The sequence below is a fragment of the Branchiostoma floridae genome, chromosome 19 (assembly GCF_000003815.2).
Source record: "Branchiostoma floridae strain S238N-H82 chromosome 19, Bfl_VNyyK, whole genome shotgun sequence".
NCBI classification, from domain to species: domain Eukaryota; kingdom Metazoa; phylum Chordata; class Leptocardii; order Amphioxiformes; family Branchiostomatidae; genus Branchiostoma; species Branchiostoma floridae.
In genome coordinates, this window is record NC_049997.1 from 11,750,493 (window position 1) to 11,769,946 (window position 19,454).

The 19,454-nt window shown below is 42.2% G+C and overlaps 3 protein-coding genes across 4 annotated transcripts; 1 reads left to right on the forward strand and 2 right to left on the reverse strand.

Annotated features, from left to right (window-relative positions):
* Positions 1-2,161: 2,161 nt before the first annotated feature.
* LOC118406668 (polycystin-2-like) lies at positions 2,162-6,441 on the reverse strand. Its single transcript, XM_035806924.1, has 4 exons — positions 6,134-6,441; positions 5,271-5,355; positions 4,716-4,954; positions 2,162-2,794 (listed from the first exon to the last, which is right to left on the reverse strand). Exons 1-4 carry the CDS (start codon positions 6,198-6,200, stop codon positions 2,235-2,237), a joined length of 951 nt encoding a protein of 316 aa, XP_035662817.1. The 5' UTR covers positions 6,201-6,441; the 3' UTR covers positions 2,162-2,234.
* Positions 6,442-6,794: 353 nt separating this feature from the next.
* On the reverse strand, positions 6,795-18,055 carry LOC118406478 (polycystin-2-like). Its single transcript, XM_035806533.1, has 8 exons — positions 17,714-18,055; positions 17,019-17,170; positions 16,711-16,831; positions 15,640-15,824; positions 15,108-15,222; positions 8,120-8,334; positions 7,709-7,883; positions 6,795-7,396 (listed from the first exon to the last, which is right to left on the reverse strand). Exons 1-8 carry the CDS (start codon positions 17,937-17,939, stop codon positions 6,795-6,797), a joined length of 1,791 nt encoding a protein of 596 aa, XP_035662426.1. The 5' UTR covers positions 17,940-18,055.
* LOC118406639 lies at positions 9,453-14,560 on the forward strand. Of its 2 annotated transcripts, XM_035806862.1 has the most exons (3): positions 9,453-11,333; positions 11,853-12,159; positions 12,632-14,559. In XM_035806862.1, the coding sequence occupies exons 1-3, from the start codon at positions 10,290-10,292 to the stop codon at positions 13,774-13,776; spliced, it is 2,496 nt and encodes an 831-aa protein (XP_035662755.1). In that variant the 5' UTR covers positions 9,453-10,289; the 3' UTR covers positions 13,777-14,559. The 2 variants fall into 2 exon arrangements, with proteins under 2 accessions (XP_035662755.1, XP_035662756.1); XM_035806863.1 differs by having other exon boundaries at positions 11,853-14,560.
* Positions 18,056-19,454: the final 1,399 nt, after the last annotated feature.

Below are 19,454 nucleotides of genomic sequence, written 5' to 3' on the forward strand. Positions count from 1 at the left end.
GCATGCCATGAGAAACAAACTGACGTAACGTTATTCGTTATGCTGATTGGTCAACGTAAAACAATGCGCAGCTAATATAACACTATGGTAAATCCACAATACGATCTAAAAACCCACCTATGATACTACTGCACAGAAAATAATAAGCCTCATTATCTTTCACATTGAAGTGTGTACAAATAATATACAAATGGTTGTAATAATACAGCAACAAGGTATAACGTTATACTTATAGGATCAAAATTTCGGTCGCACTCATTTTTACCGCGAATAAGTAACTGTGTTATGCGGTCTAAGGGTGATGTGAACGCTGATTGGCTATGCCAATGTACATACCGGATAGTAATGCATCAATATTACATGTACTAAACATCAAACAATACTACGTGCAGATTGGTCAACATAAATTAATTGACCAATCACTGAATAGCTACTATAACACGCCAGTCAATCTGCGGCATTTATTTCATTGACTACTAGGGGTCGCTCTTAAATAATCAATGTAAAATCGTATTGGCAATATTCTTCTTGTGTTGTTCTCTTTTATTTCGCTCAGTGGCGCTCTTGACACCCAGAGATAATGTGCCGATTACTCGTAGTTGCTAACGTTGAGCGGAAAGAAGTGAATACTACCCTAAAGGTAACTTAAATGACACAAGCACACATCTATTCCATTTCCGTTATTTATTCACTGTGCGTCACAATAAAAACTAAAAACAATTTAGACAGCATAATAAACCTTTCATTGAAATACATCTTCCAAATACACAAACACCAGTTCAGCTTCAAACATTGGCTCCATATTGTTATCAAGATACCTGTAGGCTGGACGCACTTCTTCTATGATACATACATAAAAAAAAACGTTCAAAACTGATATCCCATTCATTTTACTTAACTTTATATTTACAATTTGTCTTCCAGTGCACTTCTGTTATGGGATAACGTTAATCATCACAAAAAAAGTAGTTTATCTTACATTGTTCATCTTTTGTAATGGTGTTTAAATCAAATTCTTTTTCTTTGTTGCGTTCATTTGATATTTTATACATACCCAAACGATATGATGCATGGCCATGTAACAAAACTATACACACACAAAAGGTATGATGTAACAAAACCCAAAACAAACTTTTTATCTTATTTCACACAAAATTCAAATTCATTGATACAACATGGATAAAAAATGTTATCTATTTCCAAGCAACATTACTTAAGAATTTGCCAAAAACATCCAAAATATCTTCCCTATGATAAAACAATGATAGAATAATTCTGTCTAAAACAATAGAATATAGTTCATTCTATCAATCCAAGATCAATACTATGTACATGTAACGGGGGCCGCCCTAAGATGCCCCCTGCCTCAAAAACAATACGTAGTATACCTTTAAATTATCCTACCCAAAATTGCATGCATATATCACTCACAGAGTCAACGCTAAGGTTTATGAATTTAAATATACATACATATATCTACCTAATATTTGCATTATATTTCCCCCTAAACTACTAAGTCATTCTTTGCGATAATACAATAAGTGACAGGTGTTTGCAAGTAAACGCCTATGAGCTCATTCTTTCGTATTTCTACTTTTTTTATCTTTTATTTTCATTCTCATATAAACGTGATGAAGAGTAATTATGAAATTCAATTTTACTATTTTCTGCAACTACAGCTGAATCTCTAATATACTTGAGTTAGATTTAATATCCTTATTTTGATTTGTCTATGTACACTATGATCATTTTTCTGACATCATTGTTTTGATATCTTAAGTATTTGGTTTACTCTCATTTCGTGATAAGTTGGTTATTTTTACCTGCATCTAATCTATGCTTACTATAACATTAATATCTATTTGTTACTTATAAATAAGTAGACTTATATAATTTGTTAAACGGTTACTAACTTATAAGCTTTCTAACTTCAGGCCACCATTGTACAATTAAGTTATTGTTTCTTTTTTGCCCTTATTATCTTGGCTGGGCTTCGCAAGCGAAGATCATCTAGGGATTTGGTCCACGTCGGCCACATGCTCGTTGATGGCTAGTCAGTCCTATGCGGGACAGACACACCCGTTCACAGCGGTCACAGGGAAATGCTTCGTTGGGGGTCTGGGCTGCGGTGGGGCGGTTCTTCCTTCTGCTGCGTTTCTCCTATATATAGTAATCTACATACAATAAACGAGTAGTCACGAACATGTACGGTGAGCTGTAAACTGTAGGACATGTTACTTCTTTTCATCGTTCTTCTGCTTGCGTCGAGCTGCCAACTTCTGTCGAAGTTTACCCCGGAACAAACGTCTGTTGTTTTCAAACTGCCGCTCCAGTCGAGCCTCGTCGGCGGCGTGCTGCTCGAGCAGTACTTCAGCATTCTCCGCGATTTGCTCCATCCTTTTGTCACCTCGCCCCGTTTGTCTGAGACGCCTTTTCGCCGCTAGTTTTCTTTGAACGATGGCTTGAGCACGTCGTCTGCTCTCGTTCTGTACTTCGTCAAGCCTGGCGGCATTGTCTTCATGGGTTCTTAGAACACTTTGGGCCTGTTCATAGACCATGGACATGGCTGAAGTTGACGCTTGCGGTGTAGCTTCGTTAGCCGTCTCGTAGGTATCTTGTGATGGCTTCTTGGACAGCGGATTTGAGGCGACACTCTGATCTGTTTGGTTGAAAGATGAGCAATCACTTGTATCTTCTGCATCTGGCCAAATACTGTGTGCAATGTCCAAGGTGTCATCTAAGGACTCTTGTATCATTTGCAAGTTTGCATTCAGCTCGGTAAGGCTGTCTTCACCTGTAAGAAAATATCAAGTAAATACAAATGGTGTAAAAAAAAAGGCTGGTATGTGTACATACTTCCAAGATGCAGTTTTAAAACTTAGTGGGGAAAGTGCACATTACGCCGAATTGATTTGAGTATATGTATGACATCCTCTGGCCACCCCAAAACAGATGCGAGCGTGCGAATAAAGTAGATCGGCCCCCCAAAAAATTGCCCTAAGTATGAAACCAAAGTGGTCAGGAAAGTGGAGCAAATGATTAAGCACACCAAACAATATAACATGGGGGAAACGGAACAATAGATCTTTTATTTTTGTTCTTTCGCAAAGAAATTTAGGTTTGGAATCTACTTTGTATTCTATGACACTAGTAGTACTAGTATCTATTTTCCGATTTTTTTTATTTACAGCAAGTATGTTATTCATTTTATAGTTGTTTTGTACGATATACAGCATGGTCGAAAACCTTATTTGAAAACGGATCCCTCCCGACTTCTACTATCCCCGCGACCCAACCTCTGCCTGGAGAATACCGCAAATCAACATGGCCTTATTACCTTTGCCAGAATGGCTAAGGTTATGTTTTGGGCTTGTGAGTCTGTGTGTGTGTGTGTCTGTCTGTTAACAGCATAACTCAAGAAGTCTTGGATGGATCCCGATAATATTTGGTAGGTGGGTAGGGGTCGGGAAAACGAAGGTCAAGTTCGATAATGGGCCCCCTAGCGGCTTGCTAAGGTACTGCAGCAGAACCTCAATTTTTTATATCTCCTGTTCTGGACATGCTGTGATCATGATTTTTAAGCGGTAGATAGCCCTTGAGGCAGAGAGTAAGTGCTGTGAGTTTGGGCCCCCTAGCGGCTTTTTTGGAACTGCAGGCGCCGGTTTCCTTTCAAACTTTGGACGAGAATAACTCTACAACGTGTTGACGGATCGTCATGATTTTTGGTATGTAGATAGAATGAGTGATGACTTACATAATGGTATACTAATTATGCAAATCAACAGCTAATTTGCATAATTAATGAGGAAAATTTATAAATCCACTGCATTCCATGATAGGACTTTCAAACTTGTCACATATGTAGCTGGGAAGGAGAGAAATGTCGATAGATATCAATTATGCAAATGATGGCCTCATTTGCATAATTAATGAGAAAATATGAAGATGTTGACGGATCATCATGTTTTTTGGTATGTAGGTAGCGTAAGTGAAGACAAACATAATGAGATACCAATTATGCAAATCAACAGCTAATTTGCATAATTAATGAGGATATTTTATAAATTCACTACGTTCCATGATAGGACTTTAAAACTTGTCACATATGTAGCTGAGAAAGAGAGAAATGTCAATACATATTTATCATGCAAATGATGATCTCATTTGCATAATTAATGAGAAAATATGAACGTGTTGACGGATCGTCATGATTTTTGGCATGTAGATAGCCTAAGTGAAGACTTATATAATGTGATACTTATTATGCAGATTAACAGCTAATTTGCATAATTGATGAGGAAAAGTTTATAAATCCACTGCATTCCATTATAGTACTTTCATCAAAGTTGTCACATATGTAACTGAGAAAGAGGGAAGAGAGTAAGAGGTGTATTTAAAGACTTTGAAAGAGAATAAGTCAAGAATGGATCAAAGGATCATCATGATTTTTGGTATGCTGATAGCTTAAGTTATGCTTGACACAATTTGATATCAATTAATTGTAACTTGGGATCTAATTTGCATAATCAATGCCGAAATTTTATAAACCAACTCCAAGCATATAATTATGAAGAAAATGAAATGAGTAACGCATTTGTCTACAGACATCATTCTACATAACAAACTTGGTTTATTTGGCAAAGGTATGTGTTCGTGGAACTCTAGTTTTTTCTAAAATGCTTGTTTAGTGGTTTAGAATATCTCTGTTTCATCACCTGTTTTTACATCTGATGTTGGAGGCAAGTGAATCCCGAATATCTGCTGGAAACTTTTCCAGATGTAATCAACCAGTTCCAGGTCATAATCCTGATCAATGGACGCATCAGAGGCTATAGCATCACAGATGATGGCTACCAGGAAATTGACGAGGATTATGAAGACGCAAACCATGAAGATAGTGAAGTAGACAGGGCCAACATATCGGTTCGCCTCCAAGATTTCTTCAGCAACAAACCTGAACAAATATCACCGTAAATTTCATACTTTTGTGGTCGAAAAGCGTTACAGTGTCTAACGCATCCATTACAATTACTACAGAAACTTAAAGCACATATTCAGTTCCATGCAGGTGTCTTCATTGTGTACCCAGCAATTTTGCTGATTTGTTTAATAACATATTGCAACGAGGCGTTTCCTCGTTGTTGGTTAGAAGGTAGTTTTATACCATAGTTTAATGTAGGACCTAGTATATATTTAGAGAGACATCGTTTTTATCTCACATGTTAATGGGTCACGCTATATATTCTCAGGAAAGTACAGAATACACATACCTGCCAAGCAGCATATCAAACAGGGCATAGTTTGTGTGCAACACGTTGCTGAAGGCCTTCATATGTGTCCCAAACACCACCATTCCTGCAGTGTATACGGAAGCAAATTACTTGCTGCTAGCACTTTTATTGTTTGTATATGCTAGAAAATAATCACAGACGCGTTACAAATGCTATATTATTCATACTTTTATAGAAATAACATAGGATAGAAGCTATATGAAGTGCATATCTATAGATATCCATATATGTCTGTTTAGTTGTACTGTAAGTAGTTGTTATACATGTAGACCTTACGAAAGTCGCTGTACTTTTGTCGTGTCAATAAAGATTTCTCTAGATTTCTCTAAAGATTTTTTTTTTACTCAATGGTCACCACGTAACAAGGCCTGAAGGCCACTGAAGGTTACGGGTTACATGATTGGAACTGTAAGAGCAACTCTTCGCCCTAGGTCAGAAACATCATGATTGAGACCAGCCCAATTGCTCACTATGAGTGAGGACTGATACACGGGACCTCCATTTAACGTCCTATCCGAGGGACGACTCATTTTTCACTTGAGTAAAGTGAGGAAAGTCGTGTAAAGTGCCTTTCCCAAGGGCACAAGACCGGCAACACGGCATGCGGATTCGAACCGGCGACCTCTCGGTCACGGGCCGAATACACTACCACTGTGCTACGCGGCCCCACTGATATACATCAGTACGCTATTTCATAGTTTCCATGAAATTTAAACTCTTTGAAATCCCACGATATGATGAGGAAACGTGTTAAATAACAGGCAGGTCATGTGTTCTTTATTTTCGTCTCCGAAATGATATTTTTTTCTTCAGATTTTGCGAAGTTTAAAAAAAATTCCTACCTGAAGAGCTGAAAGCCATGAAGGCTACTGCGCTTGTAATCGAGAAGGCGATCAGGTCATTCTTCATGGCACCTGGCAGAGCGATGAACTTGGCAATGGTCTTGCTGAAGCGGACCACACGGAGCAACGTCAGTGTCTTAAGAAAGACTAAGATGGCCAGCACGCTTTTGAACGCTTCATCCCACCAGAATGTAGACTCAAAATCAACAAAATGGTCTATTCGAAGTTCGCCTAAGAAATATAGATAAGGTTAAGGTGAATGATGGCCATGAGACAATGATTTGTGGTCATAAAAAGGCAATTTTGTCATTTTGAAAACATCGATGACAAGTTCACAATGGTAAAATATGTGCTCGAAATGTGACACGGTAAGGCCTCCTTTCCACTATACTAGACTGACTGCGACCTACATGGGATATGTGTAACCTTCACTTTCATATTAGGTATATCATACAAAATGTAAAAGTGTGACCGAGAAGACAGCAAAACGCACAAAGTGTAAAAAGATTCGTTTCTTTTCTTTACAATTCGTTGAGCGATATGTCAAATTTTAGGTCGCAGAGAGAGCGCGGCGAGAGCGCCGTCTTAGTGGAAAGGAGATATAAGCGCCCTAATACTGTTGTCTGCACTGGTATGACCCGCAATAGAATATAATCTAGTGCTACATGTACGTATACTTACCTGTTGACTCCGCTATATTCCTCAGTGCTTCAGATGAAAGGTGGTACCTTATTCCAAAGGCACAGATGACAACTGTAGATCCAATTATGCTCACAAAAGATATCAGATTCCACATGGAAAAGAAAAACTTTTTGCCTTCCGCTTTGATAATCACCGCTTCCATGATGAAGTTAACAAGATAGAAAAAGATGAAGAGGATGTGGGCAATCATCATGCCGTAGTCAGAAGTGTTTTCATACTGGAACAGCCTGTGTGTCCCAACGACTGCAGATGTAGAAAGATGGCCGACATCCTTCCTATCCACGGCCATCAGTAGACTACTGAAAAGCTTGCGGGACGGATAGTAGAAGGACATTTCCAGAACCAACCGCTTCGTATACTTGTCAATCCAGTTGTTGCGCTGAAGATCGGACCATGTGGATGTGACTTTGGATATGACAGTGGGAAGTTCCATGGAAAATTTTGAGATGCAATCTGAACTGTATGCCACCGTACTTGTGGCATTAAATTGCCAACAAGAATATGCATCATTACTGGTTGCCACTATCCAACCCTTTGGGGGATTGCCTTTTTTCATAGTATCTGCAAGAGGTAAAAATCATTTTCCGTACTTAATAACAATATTCCACTAAGGTAAAAACTGTTGCCTCCCTCATCAAGAAACTCATAGCTATCGATATCGGCAGAGAATTGGGTGACAAATTTTCTTGAGATAAAGAGAGCCTTATTTAAGTTAAGTTCCCATTAACATTAACTGGAGAATCGAAAGTCCTTAGGTGTGAATGAGTTCTTATAACTGACATATGCACACACGTGGCTATGAAAATGTAACAGTTTTGTTGTAATACGGATGTTATGAAGAAATAATAGAGAACGCTACTAATTTATACATACCGGCTGCCTCCCGTATTTGAGAAAGACGTGGAGGGCCGATCCTGAAGGCTTCAGTGTGAAATGGAAACTGTCGGTCCAGGTACTTCATTTTCCAGCCATTATACCAGAACGTGGGGTATAAAGCAGGCAAAAGGATCACCTCAGTCCACGCCCAGAAGTCTTCAGGAGTCGTTATCTTTAAAAAGATAAAGAAACAAGAGAGCGAAGAATGTCACATCTATCGTATCAAGTTGAGAATAGAATTCTGACATTTATAAACTTATGTGAAAGAATTGCGTTGAACGTGATTTATGAAAAAACTGCTAAAAGATAACAATGAGTTGCATTACAACATAAATCTTTTTAAGCAAAATATGTCGTTGCAAAATTAAAGTCATATCAGTAAATCTTGCCGATTCTTTAGCTACTAACCGAATCAAAATCTTTGGTGAGTGCTGTAGACAAGGTCTGAGATGCGTGGAAAGAAAACGGATCTATATCTTGTTGACTGATGAAAAACAGAACAACAACGAACAGGAACAGGATGCTGTACTCCCGCAGAACGAAGTAAAACTTTCGCCGCTGATTGTTCTTTCTTTTCATCCTCAGCATGGAGGCAGCTCCAGGCGGGCGAACCTTCTCTGAAGCTGAAAAGGTGCAGTTAATTATATAAACTGCACTAAAATCAATATATATTTTCATTAGACCAACTATTTCAGCTCTCGAACAATGCAAAGGCACATTAAAGAAGCGTCAATGTCAGTGTCATACAAGAATGGCAAGAGTCTATCTTTCTTATACTAAAGTGCATCTATCGAAATATTATGATATTGTATATCGTTATTTTATACATAGTAAAATGCCCTGTTCTTAGGTACATGGTCGGAGTGGACTCAATTCGGGCACTTTAAGGCCTGTGACAATTTTGGTCGAACATGAAATTTGAACCACTGCGTGACCTCAGGTAACCCCGCCGGGCCGGAGCGTTTTTAGAACGGTCCAATGTCAGTACCTAATGTTACATTGCGAAAACAGGAACTTACGATGCACGGGCCACACTAACTACTTTTCTTGAGACTTATTAATGTTGAATGTTAAAGATATTGATCTAGTATTTATCAAATATCGGCATAACTAGAAGCGGTTAACAAAAGGGCACCCCCGCGAGAGCTGCAAGTGGTACAGTCCGAACATGCGTTCCGACCTCCCGGGGTGTGGAGTGGCGGGAAAACAGCGAGGCGCTCATACTTCAAGGAAACAGCAAAATAATGCTATAAATCGGTATGTCTAGCCCAAAATGATTGTATGGCAGTTGACTGATGTCTTATAAGGCTAACTGCTTGCGAAATTTCGCATTGATACAACAGCAATTTAACAGATAGACATAAAACATTCATATTTTACCATCGGTTAATGTTACGTACAGTCAAACATGTCTTACTTGGGCGCAGTTCATGTAGGGTAAGTAGTGTTTCGTCGGCCCCTGCCCACACCAGGGCACCAGTTTTATTACGAGTTTTGTGCAGATTTAGGTTCATTAAGCCTTAGACCTTCAGACATCAAGCGGGCCTTCTTGCAATATCTTTGTGGAAAAATGTCAGTGATGTCATTTTTATTAATTTACGACAACCCCGTCTCCGGTCTTTGTCTGACCTCCCACGTGGTCACCGCGTGTCAGTCCTTGCCTCTTCACACTTCCGCACACCACACCGGGGCTCTCATTCTGTGTTTCGTCCGCGGGAAGCGAGGCGCACGGAGACCCGCTCACGCCGTCGCCTGAAAAACATCGACGACCTTCTCGGGAAACGACCGGTCTCGTCACGGAAGCGTTCTTCCTCCGACTCAACAACGAGATCCTCCACGTCCCGGTCCCGGTCAACGGACGGCTCCCGCTCCCGACGCCGTCGCAGCAACGATCACAAAGGCCACAGACGCCGACACCGGTCAGCCCGTCGACGGTACAGCTCGGACTCAAGGTCTTCATCTTCTCCACGCCGCCGCCGCCGAGGTAAGAAAAGCGGTCGCACCAAGACCATTAACGATTCCGCGTCTAGTCGGGTAAAAATCGAGTGGCCCCACCACCATGTCCACTTCCCTGGCAAGGGCAAGGGGGGCGATGGGTGTGTGACGTATGACGATCTATCAACATCCATGTTTGTGCACGGCTTCGTCAAAAATCTCTTGGAGAAAAAACACGTCAAGCGGTCTGTCCGGATCAGACTCGAACACTTATCGGATCTAATGTTTGATGCCGCTTATTACGATTGGGGCATTGTGAGGGAGACACATGCTTCTGTGTTGTATGCTATGGAGAATGGCACGATCTCCTGGTCTAGTTCTAAGGAGACTATAGACAATACCAGGGAGCGGTCCTACCGCGCCCAGGCGGGTGTATCCCACCCTCCCGCCGCGCCACGGGCTCAAGCGCGCTCGACTGCTAGGGACCCCAACAGGCCACGCTGGTGCGAGGCGTACCAGCACGGGAACTGTCAGCAGGGGCCGGAACACTGGGACCCGCGCTGGGGACAGGTTAAGCATATCTGTTGCATGTGTCTTTTAGTCCGACGCGTGGAAGAGGAACATCCCAAGACTGAGTGCCGACATGGCCCGAGATCCTTTCGTCAGCCCCCTGGTGACAACACAAGGCGAGCCGCCGGTTTCTCTTCACAGCCGGGTGCCACTGGCACCGGGGGAGGACATTATTGAACTCTATACCGCTGTGGCCCAGACCGGTGTTCCTAATTATATCGGCGCGCGAATTCCGGTCAAGACGTCACTCAATATCCCGGTCTGGCGGGCTTTGTTAGCTAATTACTCCAACACTTCACTACCCGACTTTCTCGAATTCGGCTGGCCGATCAACATTCATCCTGAAAATTACAATTTCCCACAAAATGTGCATCATTCTAATCACCGATCGGCTTTGGATTACCAAGCAGACGTGGACTTGTTTATCGACAAAGAACTCCGCTACGGCGCCATGTGTGGCCCATTTCGTGCGAACCCATTCCCGTTTCCAGTCTTCCCGGCACCCCTGCAGACGGTAGCAAAACGTGACAGTGACACGCGTCGCGTCGTTGTGGATTTGAGTTACCCGTCTGGGCAGTCTGTGAATGACGCCATTCCCAAGAACACTTTTTTGGGCGAACCAATTAGTTTAGTGTATCCATCCGTAGATACAATGACTGAGATGATCTTAGACAAGGGCCGAGGCTGTTTGTTGTTTAAGACTGACCTGCGCAGGGCATATAGACAACTCCCTGTGGATCCCGCGGATTATCGGTATTTATGTTATTGTTGGCGAGACAATTGGTATATTGACACCCGTGTTTGTTTTGGTCTGCGGTCTGCGTCAGTCATGTGCCAATCAACCACGTCCGCGATCACTTTTATTGAGCGTGAAAAAGGTTATTCGGTGACAAATTATATCGACGACTTTGGTGGCGCCGAGATCGCACCTCTGGCTCCCGCGGCGTTTGCCAGCTTACAAAGAACAATAAACGTATTAGGACTCGAGGAGGCGCCTGAGAAGGCTATCCCACCCTCAACTTGCATGACGTGGCTCGGGATAGAATTTGACACCGTTGAGATGGTCCGCCGGGTTCCGTCTTTTCGTCTTGAAGAAATCTCCAACTTGGTAGCGCAGTTGTAACGGCCATGACCTTTGACATATGAGATAATTAGGTACTAGTAATGACTGTCGAGACCATATGAGGAGGAGCTTACATTAGCATATTAGGTAATCCCTGATTGGCTGGATGCCGACAGCATCCAACCAGCTTACCTGTGATGGGCGGAGTTATACATCCTATTGTCATGCTAGTTAACCTTAGAGATTGTATGAAGAGATTGAGTCAGTCGGTGCCCCAAGGACTCAGGTGAGGGTGTTTAAGTAGGGCTTCGTCCCTCTGTTGGATTGTGTACTAGTTAGTAAGTTAGACCAACTCTCTCTGTAAATATACTTAGCTCTCTGTATCATTATCCTAGACCTGTAACTGTAACTGTAACTTGCTGTAGTCCTAAGTGGAACACATTGTATTATATGTTACTTGAGTTTAGCATAGGTTGAATAAACACGGCTCACAAATAGTAATCGACTGGTTTGGCTGAGTTCCTGATAAGTTAATATAGGACTTAGGTACCAAACACCCGAAACGTTATACAGTGGCTAATGAAGAGGAAGGCAACCAAACGTGAATTACAGTCCCTCGTCGGCAAGCTTGTCTTCGTTTCTGCGTGTGTCCCCCCCGGCCGGCTGTTTGTCTCACGTCTGTTAGAGTCCTTACGTAAACTCCGTTGTAATCACCACCGATGTCGATTATCTCGCGATTTTCGGCGGGACTTGGAGTGGTGGCGCCGCTTCCTCCACGAGTTCAACGGGGTCTCGCTGATCGCGTCTACCGTCTACACCGCACCGGACGACATCGTCGCAACAGACGCGTGCTCCTCGGGTTGTGGCGCTATTTCCAATGGTCAGTTCTTCCATGCCATGTTCCCTGACTTCGTGCTTCGTAAGTGTGCCCGCAAGATTCATGTCTTGGAGATGTTGACAATAGTTGTGGCGGCCCGTAAATGGGGCCATCGTTGGGCCGGTTTGACCGTGTTAGTATACTGTGATAATATCTCGTGTGTACACGTTCTGAACTCCGGTCGCTCGCGTGATTCGGACTTACTGCAGTGTTCACGAGAGCTGTGGTTCCTAGCTGCCGTTCACAGGTTTGAGTTACGCGCTTCACACATCGCGGGCACAGACAACCGTATTCCTGACCACCTGTCGCGCTGGCATCTCTCGGACACACATCGCCAGCAGTTTGAGTTGTTGACGCGTGATGTAAACACGGTGGAAATTCCGATCTCCCGCGATGATTTCGAGCTTGACTGTCAGTTATAATCTTGACCCTTCCCGTTGTCTCAACGTTGTTCTCTTGTTCCTTTGTATCGCAGGGCGATATTCGCGACGTCTTCCGGTACACGTATATCGACACCGTCGAGACCTGCGTCGTCTCCGCGGACAGAACACGAAGCTGCCAAAGGCCCCGCGACGGCCTCGCGACCACGGATTACGAGGTGACGCGCATCGTACCCGAGACATTGATCATCGCCGAGATCTCCGACGCCTTCGCGGTCAAGCCAGTCGGACTAAATGGGCAGCGTTTGCCGAAGGAACGTGGTCTAATCTGCGGACAATTCTCCGGACGTACCTTCTCTTCTGTTTCTTCTATTGGATTTCTCCGTTCCCAGCCACGGTGGATACGCTAGAAACGTTCGCGGAGTTTCTTGCCCGCTCCTTCAAGGCCCCCGCGTCGATCGCGAACTATCTGGGTGGACTTAAATCGCTGCATGTACTCTTCGGCTACACCGTGGACGCTTTCCTGTCTACAGACATTGCGCTGTTAAAAAGAGGACTCCAGAGGCGTCTGTGCCACACACCGAGACAGGTAGCGCCATTCACGCCGGACATACTGCTTCGTATATATGAACATTTAGATCTTATGGACCCGTTTCACGCCACGATGTGGACCCTGATTCTTCTCAGTTTCTTCACGTTTCAAAGGAAATCCAATTTCCTACCGAAAGGCAAGTTCGATCCTTCCAAACAATGTACGATTCACGACTTCACACTTTATAGGGATTCTCTGTTAGTGCGTATTCGCTGGTCCAAAACCTTACAGTGCGCCGAACGTGTGTTGTCAATTCCAGTCTTAGCTATTCCCAATTCCCCGCTATGTCCGGTAGCGGCATTTCGAAACATGCTACGGTTAAATGCTAATTACAGTGGTCTCGCTGTGTTTACAGTTCGATATTCTTCTCGTGTAGTGCCATTGTCGCAATCAGTATTTGATAACGCATTCAAACGTGTGTTAGTTCAGGCGGGTCTGAACCCACAGTTGTATTCTTTACATAGCGGTCGCCGGGGCGGGGCCACGTTCGCCTTTCGCTCCGGGGTCCCGGTAGAATTGATTACGATTCAGGGCGATTGGCGCTCACAAGCCTACCTACTGTATCTAAAAGTACCACTACGGAAACGTTTGGAGCTATGTACTAAGATGATTAGACGTATCCGATCTACACGCTATCCACCACCGTAACAGCACACTCTCGTGTACGCAAAGCTTCTACCCATGTTCCACATTAAGTTGCTAGATGTAGCGTTGAGTACTGTTCAGTTCAAGACTGTTGTTTTTACTAGTCTACGTGCACGATGTAATTGTTAGTATGACAGTGTTTGTATAGCTTGTGACGCAATTCGCAATTATCACCCGTAATCTCGATGTATGTTTTTGCTTATCTTATCTTACGGAGAGAGGGGTGGTGTGCGGGTCCTTTTATTTTCCTTTTTTCTCCACTGCGTTCTCTTGCCTCTCCCAACCGAAATTCTTTTCCTCCCTAAAATTTTCTTCTTTTTTTTTTTTTTTTCCGATACGGTTTGGCCTTACTTTTGGCGTGCTTCTGTGGAAAAGTACGAGAATAAATCTTTTCCCTTTGTTTGCCAAACGCGTTTCGACTCCAGTTGCTTTTAGTTAATTGTGGAAAAATGTCAGTGATGTCATTTTTATTAATTTACGACAACCCCGTCTCCGGTCTTTGTCTGACCTCCCACGTGGTCACCGCGTGTCAGTCCTTGCCTCTTCACACTTCCGCACACCACACCGGGGCTCTCATTCTGTGTTTCGTCCGCGGGAAGCGAGGCGCACGGAGACTCGCTCCCCGGTTTTCGACCCACCGCCAACCCCTTATCTCCTCCAATATCCTTATCTTAGATAAACTGTAGTATTTGCGGTTACGTAGAGATGTATTCATGATTAGTTTGTTATCATATGTTATGATGTTCAGTGCCCGTTCCACTGACCTTTATCATGGGCGTGCTTCTGTGGAAAAGTACGAGAATAAATCTTTTCCCTTTGTTTGCCAAACGCGTTTCGACTCCAGTTGCTTTTAGTTAATTGATTTCCGTGGCTGTATTGATATTTGTACGAAAAATACCAAAAAATTGTCAAAAAATTCTGTTTTTGCCCCAAAACGGAGCCTTACCGATGTAAAGCGGCAAGATCCCCGGGCATATTAGATATCACAGAGATATAATCTATTACTCCAGAAAATATGACTCAGTTAGACAATCATTTCATAGTGGGCACAGACCCATTTTAATAGCATCCCTATTTTTTACCAAAAAATGGTTTTTTAAACCCAAAATATTGAGGATCCACAATTTTCTTGTCATCATATTTTGAATATGGGTGAATTACGTTAACTGGCCAAAAATTGTTGAAAACAGATGGTTACATCAAAAGTTATGGCCATATAACTGCTCGACTGAGAATCTACAGGTGTCACAGGCCTTAAACTGCCTGTTACATGTAAGTTGTGAGAATGATGGTTAAGAATTTTATTATTACATGGTTAAGAATTTGATTATTACCTTTACGATCCAAAAGGTGCAAATGTAGTTTATCTCTCTTGATCTCGTATGTCCTCTGTTTGCTTGAAGTCGTCGGGTTACAGATCCAGGCAGCCAGTAGTGCCAGGATTAATAGCTGTCGATAGGTCAATGGCTGGTATTATCTACTTGCGGGCTTACAAATAACTTCTGACTAATAGGTAGATGTAACTTTATTCCGAGAAAATTATGACATCCATAATGTATGGTTATTTGTGTATACATGGCATTTGAACTATTTCTTAGTATCTAAATCTAATAATATCTAATCTACTTTATGGATAAAAGCAAGGACGATTTAGCCGTGCCTACAAGTAATACAAAACATTTTGTTGATAACATTATACTGAGTCAGGCATGTACATCAATTTTATATTAAGTTGTATATGAATCGATATAAATATGGTATACATATAAAATGGGCATGATGATATCAAGTTGAATAACTTTTAATGTGGTAAAGTTATAGCGTTGTCGATCAGGGAATAATGAAGACATCAAAAGCACATGTTACCTGGCCAGTCTCTGCAACGACACTTGACAAACAAAATGAGAGGAAGAAGGCCTTTAGCCATGCTTCGCTCTTCTCTCCACCCCAGTCCAGGCTGTACATGATCACAAAGAACGACGAGACGACGGACGACACCACTACTATCGCCCACGCCACGTACTTCGGCCAGCGGGACAGTCGCTTCCCAGCTTTTCAAGAAAAGGGAATTCATATCAGGATAAAGACGCATCAGTATCAGTTCGTGATATGACAGTAGATATGATAAGTCACCGCAAGAAATTAGGTCATACGTAGTTTTTGTAGCACGAAGTAAAAACCATTACAAAGATGAAAACATCAGTCCATAATGCACTTATTTCACTAGGGCATCGATCTAGCTGCAATCACCCTGAGAGCAAGCAATGCAATATTTTAATTTGCTTTTTGGACAGACGAGGACAATTCTATCTAGAGAGCTGTAAAACAGGTAGCATTTAGTGGATGGGAACAAGGGACAGATAACATTGTTACTGAATCTTGCCTCTGTCCAATTCCGTTTACATTGTCATTGTCTGTCACTTATAACGCTAGCTGGGTAGCCTCTGCGTGTTGAATAGCCGTAGCCTGGAATCCAGCCGTGTTGTACTTTGGTCGCTCCTGCTTCCTGCCAACACGTCTGGTGTTCGTTACCATTGGACCGATCGGCCTTTACGTCACTTATGAGGAGACCCATGAATATTCATATTTGCCACTCTTTGCTGATTGGATGACTTCTGAGAGGAGAACATCAATCGCGAGGCGCCACGTGATCTGTTGTCATGCAGACGAAAAGTTCGCGGGAAAGATAGAAGTAGTGTTCTGTTTGATTACAAACTGTAAACATAATTTTGAAGTGGTTTTAGAGCCAATCAGCCAATCAGAAATCTCGCATAAAATCTCTGCGAATATGCAAATGCCGATCGTTCCAATGGTTACGAACACCAGACGTGTTGGCAGGAAGCGTACCTTCGGGGAGCGACTAAAGCACAACACGGAGGCTGGATTCCAGGCTAGAACAGCCAAACCTATAAGTACTAGTAATAAAGGATAACTCACAGTTACTACGTCGTACTCCGGGAGCTGTGACGGGAACGGGGATCTCTTTCCTGAACAGCAGAAGTGGTGCCATGGCAGCCGGGGTCACCACGACAGTAGTGGCGAGGCTAACGTACAGCTCCTTTTAAAAAGGTAAGTCGTAATGTGATGACCATGAATGTTGTGCTTTGTATTTTAGACTACTTACCCCATGGTTTAACTTTTTCAAATCTGGCAATTGAAGATAGTGAAATAATGTTACCAGCTGTGACAAAAAATGAATGTAAAATTCCTTGTAAACTTTTGCCATGAAACAAACGTTGTCTCACTTGTAGCGTGAATCGCATAAATCCCAGGTTGTAAACAATGTTAGTGATGGAATCATCATCCTCATCCCTGTACCACATGGCACTGGCCACCATCATAGCGTTGACAACCGCCCAACAGCAAGACAGTCGTTCTGTCTTGGAGAAACTGGAGCCTGAGAAACAGGTGTAAAACAAGCTTACGAAAAGGCATGTCTGATATTTTACCATCACCGTGGTCAATGATTTCGCTATACAAGTTAAAAGAAATTCAGGATATTGGAGTTTTCCTTTACACCACCATTTTGATATCTGTCAGTCGTCTTCCTTAAGGTGGACTCCCACTGCACCTGGGGCACCGGTGCGGCACTGCGGGGTTCGTTCACTGCGGCACTGTTTTGTTATTTTCGTGATTTTCAATAATTTAGATATTGCGCAATACGTAAAAGTATGACTTAGAAGACAACAAAATACACAAAACGTAAGAAAATTCCTTCTTTATCTCTGAAATTCGTTGAGTCATCTACGAACCCCGTAGTGCCGCACCGGTACCCCAAGTGCAGTGAGAGTCCACCCTAAGGGCTTTCGACTGGAGAAAACATAAATAGGTTGAGAGACAGTACTTGTGTAAAAGAAAAAGCCAACATCCTTTGCTCTACAAATCTGATTAACATGAAGGAAACAAATCATGTTGAACCTCATCATCTATAAATAGATACCTCCGGGCGACACGATAGGGGATGTCCACATGTGCTGATCATAGAACAATGCGTTAGTGTTCTCGCGAAACAGAGTATTGAAAGATTTCAGCTGTTCTTGAGTTGCCGCGTGTAGAACCTTTTGAACTTGGCAGTCACCTCTTACATCAGACAACCAATCATAACACACGAAATGGGATCTGCGAGAGTAAATTAAGTAGTCTGGATTAAATTGCGAAATAAGCATTTTTAAATTTACCGTTGTAAAGTTTAGAAAGAGCAAGAAGGCATAGGTACAACCAGAGGCAAAGAGACACAGATACAATGATCTGGTATAGATACAACGCCAACAAACGCAAAATGACATTTAAAAAGGAAATGGCATTCATTTAATACGTATTTACAAAGCTAAGAATAAAATGATACACTTGAGTTTTATATAAACCTCGGCCTTAGGACGCAATATTTGCTATATAGTGAAGAAAATTTAAGATAGGCTGATTGCAGCTACAGAGTTGTCAATACAGCGGCAGAACACAGTGGACTACTACTACTGCAAGATTTTTTCATGATTAGAAAATAAACGAATTTTGTTAACGACCAACATTGTTTTTATTAGTTACGTTGTTAAGTTCAAAGGTAAGGTTCACAATCACGAATCTATAAACTAAAATAATGATTTGATGTGTCTTACGTTCTGTCCGTTTGCACATCTTTTACAATGATTTCTCTCAAGAACCAGGATGCAGCGTCACCCCCACCGGTGTTGTCGTGCCAGATATGCAGGAGTTCCAAATGCCCGAGTGGCTGTTTTACTGGCATAATGAAGTCATAAGCGCCACCACGGAGCAACGACTGAAACAATGAAATGCAAAACGATTCCACCATGGAGTGCTCTCTTAGTTTCTATGTCATGAAATAACAACACACTCAATCTACACGGAGTCTTGAAAAGCCTTGAGACACGCTTTAAGCTTAACCCTATCCAGACTGTTTTTTTTGTGTGCATTCCTTGGCCTGGGATGGGGGTTGGGTCATTCGGCCCAACCGTCATAATTTCAAAACGGCTTGCTGCACGATCACCAAATTTACAGGCGGTGATGTGCTCATCAGGTTTAATATTTGCTGCAATGTAAATATCATTATGGCGTGATTATGACATCATTAAGTTGATTTAATTGGCTAAACGGTCTAAATAGAAAATTCCCATAATGCCTAAAAGTATTAAAGGAAAAGTTAACAATTAAGTGTTTTTCATTAATATCTAATTAGAGTTCTGTTGTTAATAGCATCCATGTACTTCAGCTATCGCTTTCGATCCGCCATGTTGAATCATCGACCTTAAATGTCTTAAGATACATCGCTTGCATCATATGACCCAAAACAATACTAAAATGGACTAAAACGTTCATATGGACTTCTGAAGTAGAGAAAGAAAATACCAAGAAGTGACGAAATTCGAGTGAAAACATATTAGCTGGCCATGGAGTAGAATAATATATATTAAAACAAGTGTGGTTTAGCCAGAAAACGTTAAAATGTCATTCTTTGAACCAAAATTGCTGATTTTTGTAAAATATGCCTGTCAAAAACCCGTTGCCATAGCAACGCAAATAAATGATAAACTTAATCTTTGTAAATTGTTGGCAACAAAATTTTCGGAAAAGTCACAAAGTTTGGTTGCCAAAGCACCAAGGTAGGTACTTTATACCCCCCTCACATTAGGCGAAAATCGATCGGACGAGGAGTCTGCGAGCTCTAA

Coding starts and splice junctions, on each gene's coding strand:
- LOC118406639 (XM_035806862.1), top strand. CDS start 10,290: ATGGCCCGAGATCCTTTCGTCAGCCCCCTGGTGACAACACAAGGCGAG. Junction 11,334..11,852: donor TCTCCAACTTGGTAGCGCAG/TTGTAACGGCCA, acceptor AACGTTATACAG/TGGCTAATGAAGAGGAAGGC. Junction 12,160..12,631: donor TTGTGGCGCTATTTCCAATG/GTCAGTTCTTCC, acceptor TTTGTATCGCAG/GGCGATATTCGCGACGTCTT.
- LOC118406478 (XM_035806533.1), bottom strand. CDS start 17,939: ATGCTTATTTCGCAATTTAATCCAGACTACTTAATTTACTCTCGCAGA. Junction 7,884..8,119: donor TCACCAAAGATTTTGATTCG/GTTAGTAGCTAA, acceptor ATCTTTTTAAAG/ATAACGACTCCTGAAGACTT. Junction 7,397..7,708: donor TCAAATACGGGAGGCAGCCG/GTATGTATAAAT, acceptor TACCTCTTGCAG/ATACTATGAAAAAAGGCAAT.
- LOC118406668 (XM_035806924.1), bottom strand. CDS start 6,200: ATGAAGAATGACCTGATCGCCTTCTCGATTACAAGCGCAGTAGCCTTC. Junction 4,955..5,270: donor TTTGATATGCTGCTTGGCAG/GTATGTGTATTC, acceptor ATATTTGTTCAG/GTTTGTTGCTGAAGAAATCT. Junction 2,795..4,715: donor AACATCAGATGTAAAAACAG/GTGATGAAACAG, acceptor ATTTTCTTACAG/GTGAAGACAGCCTTACCGAG.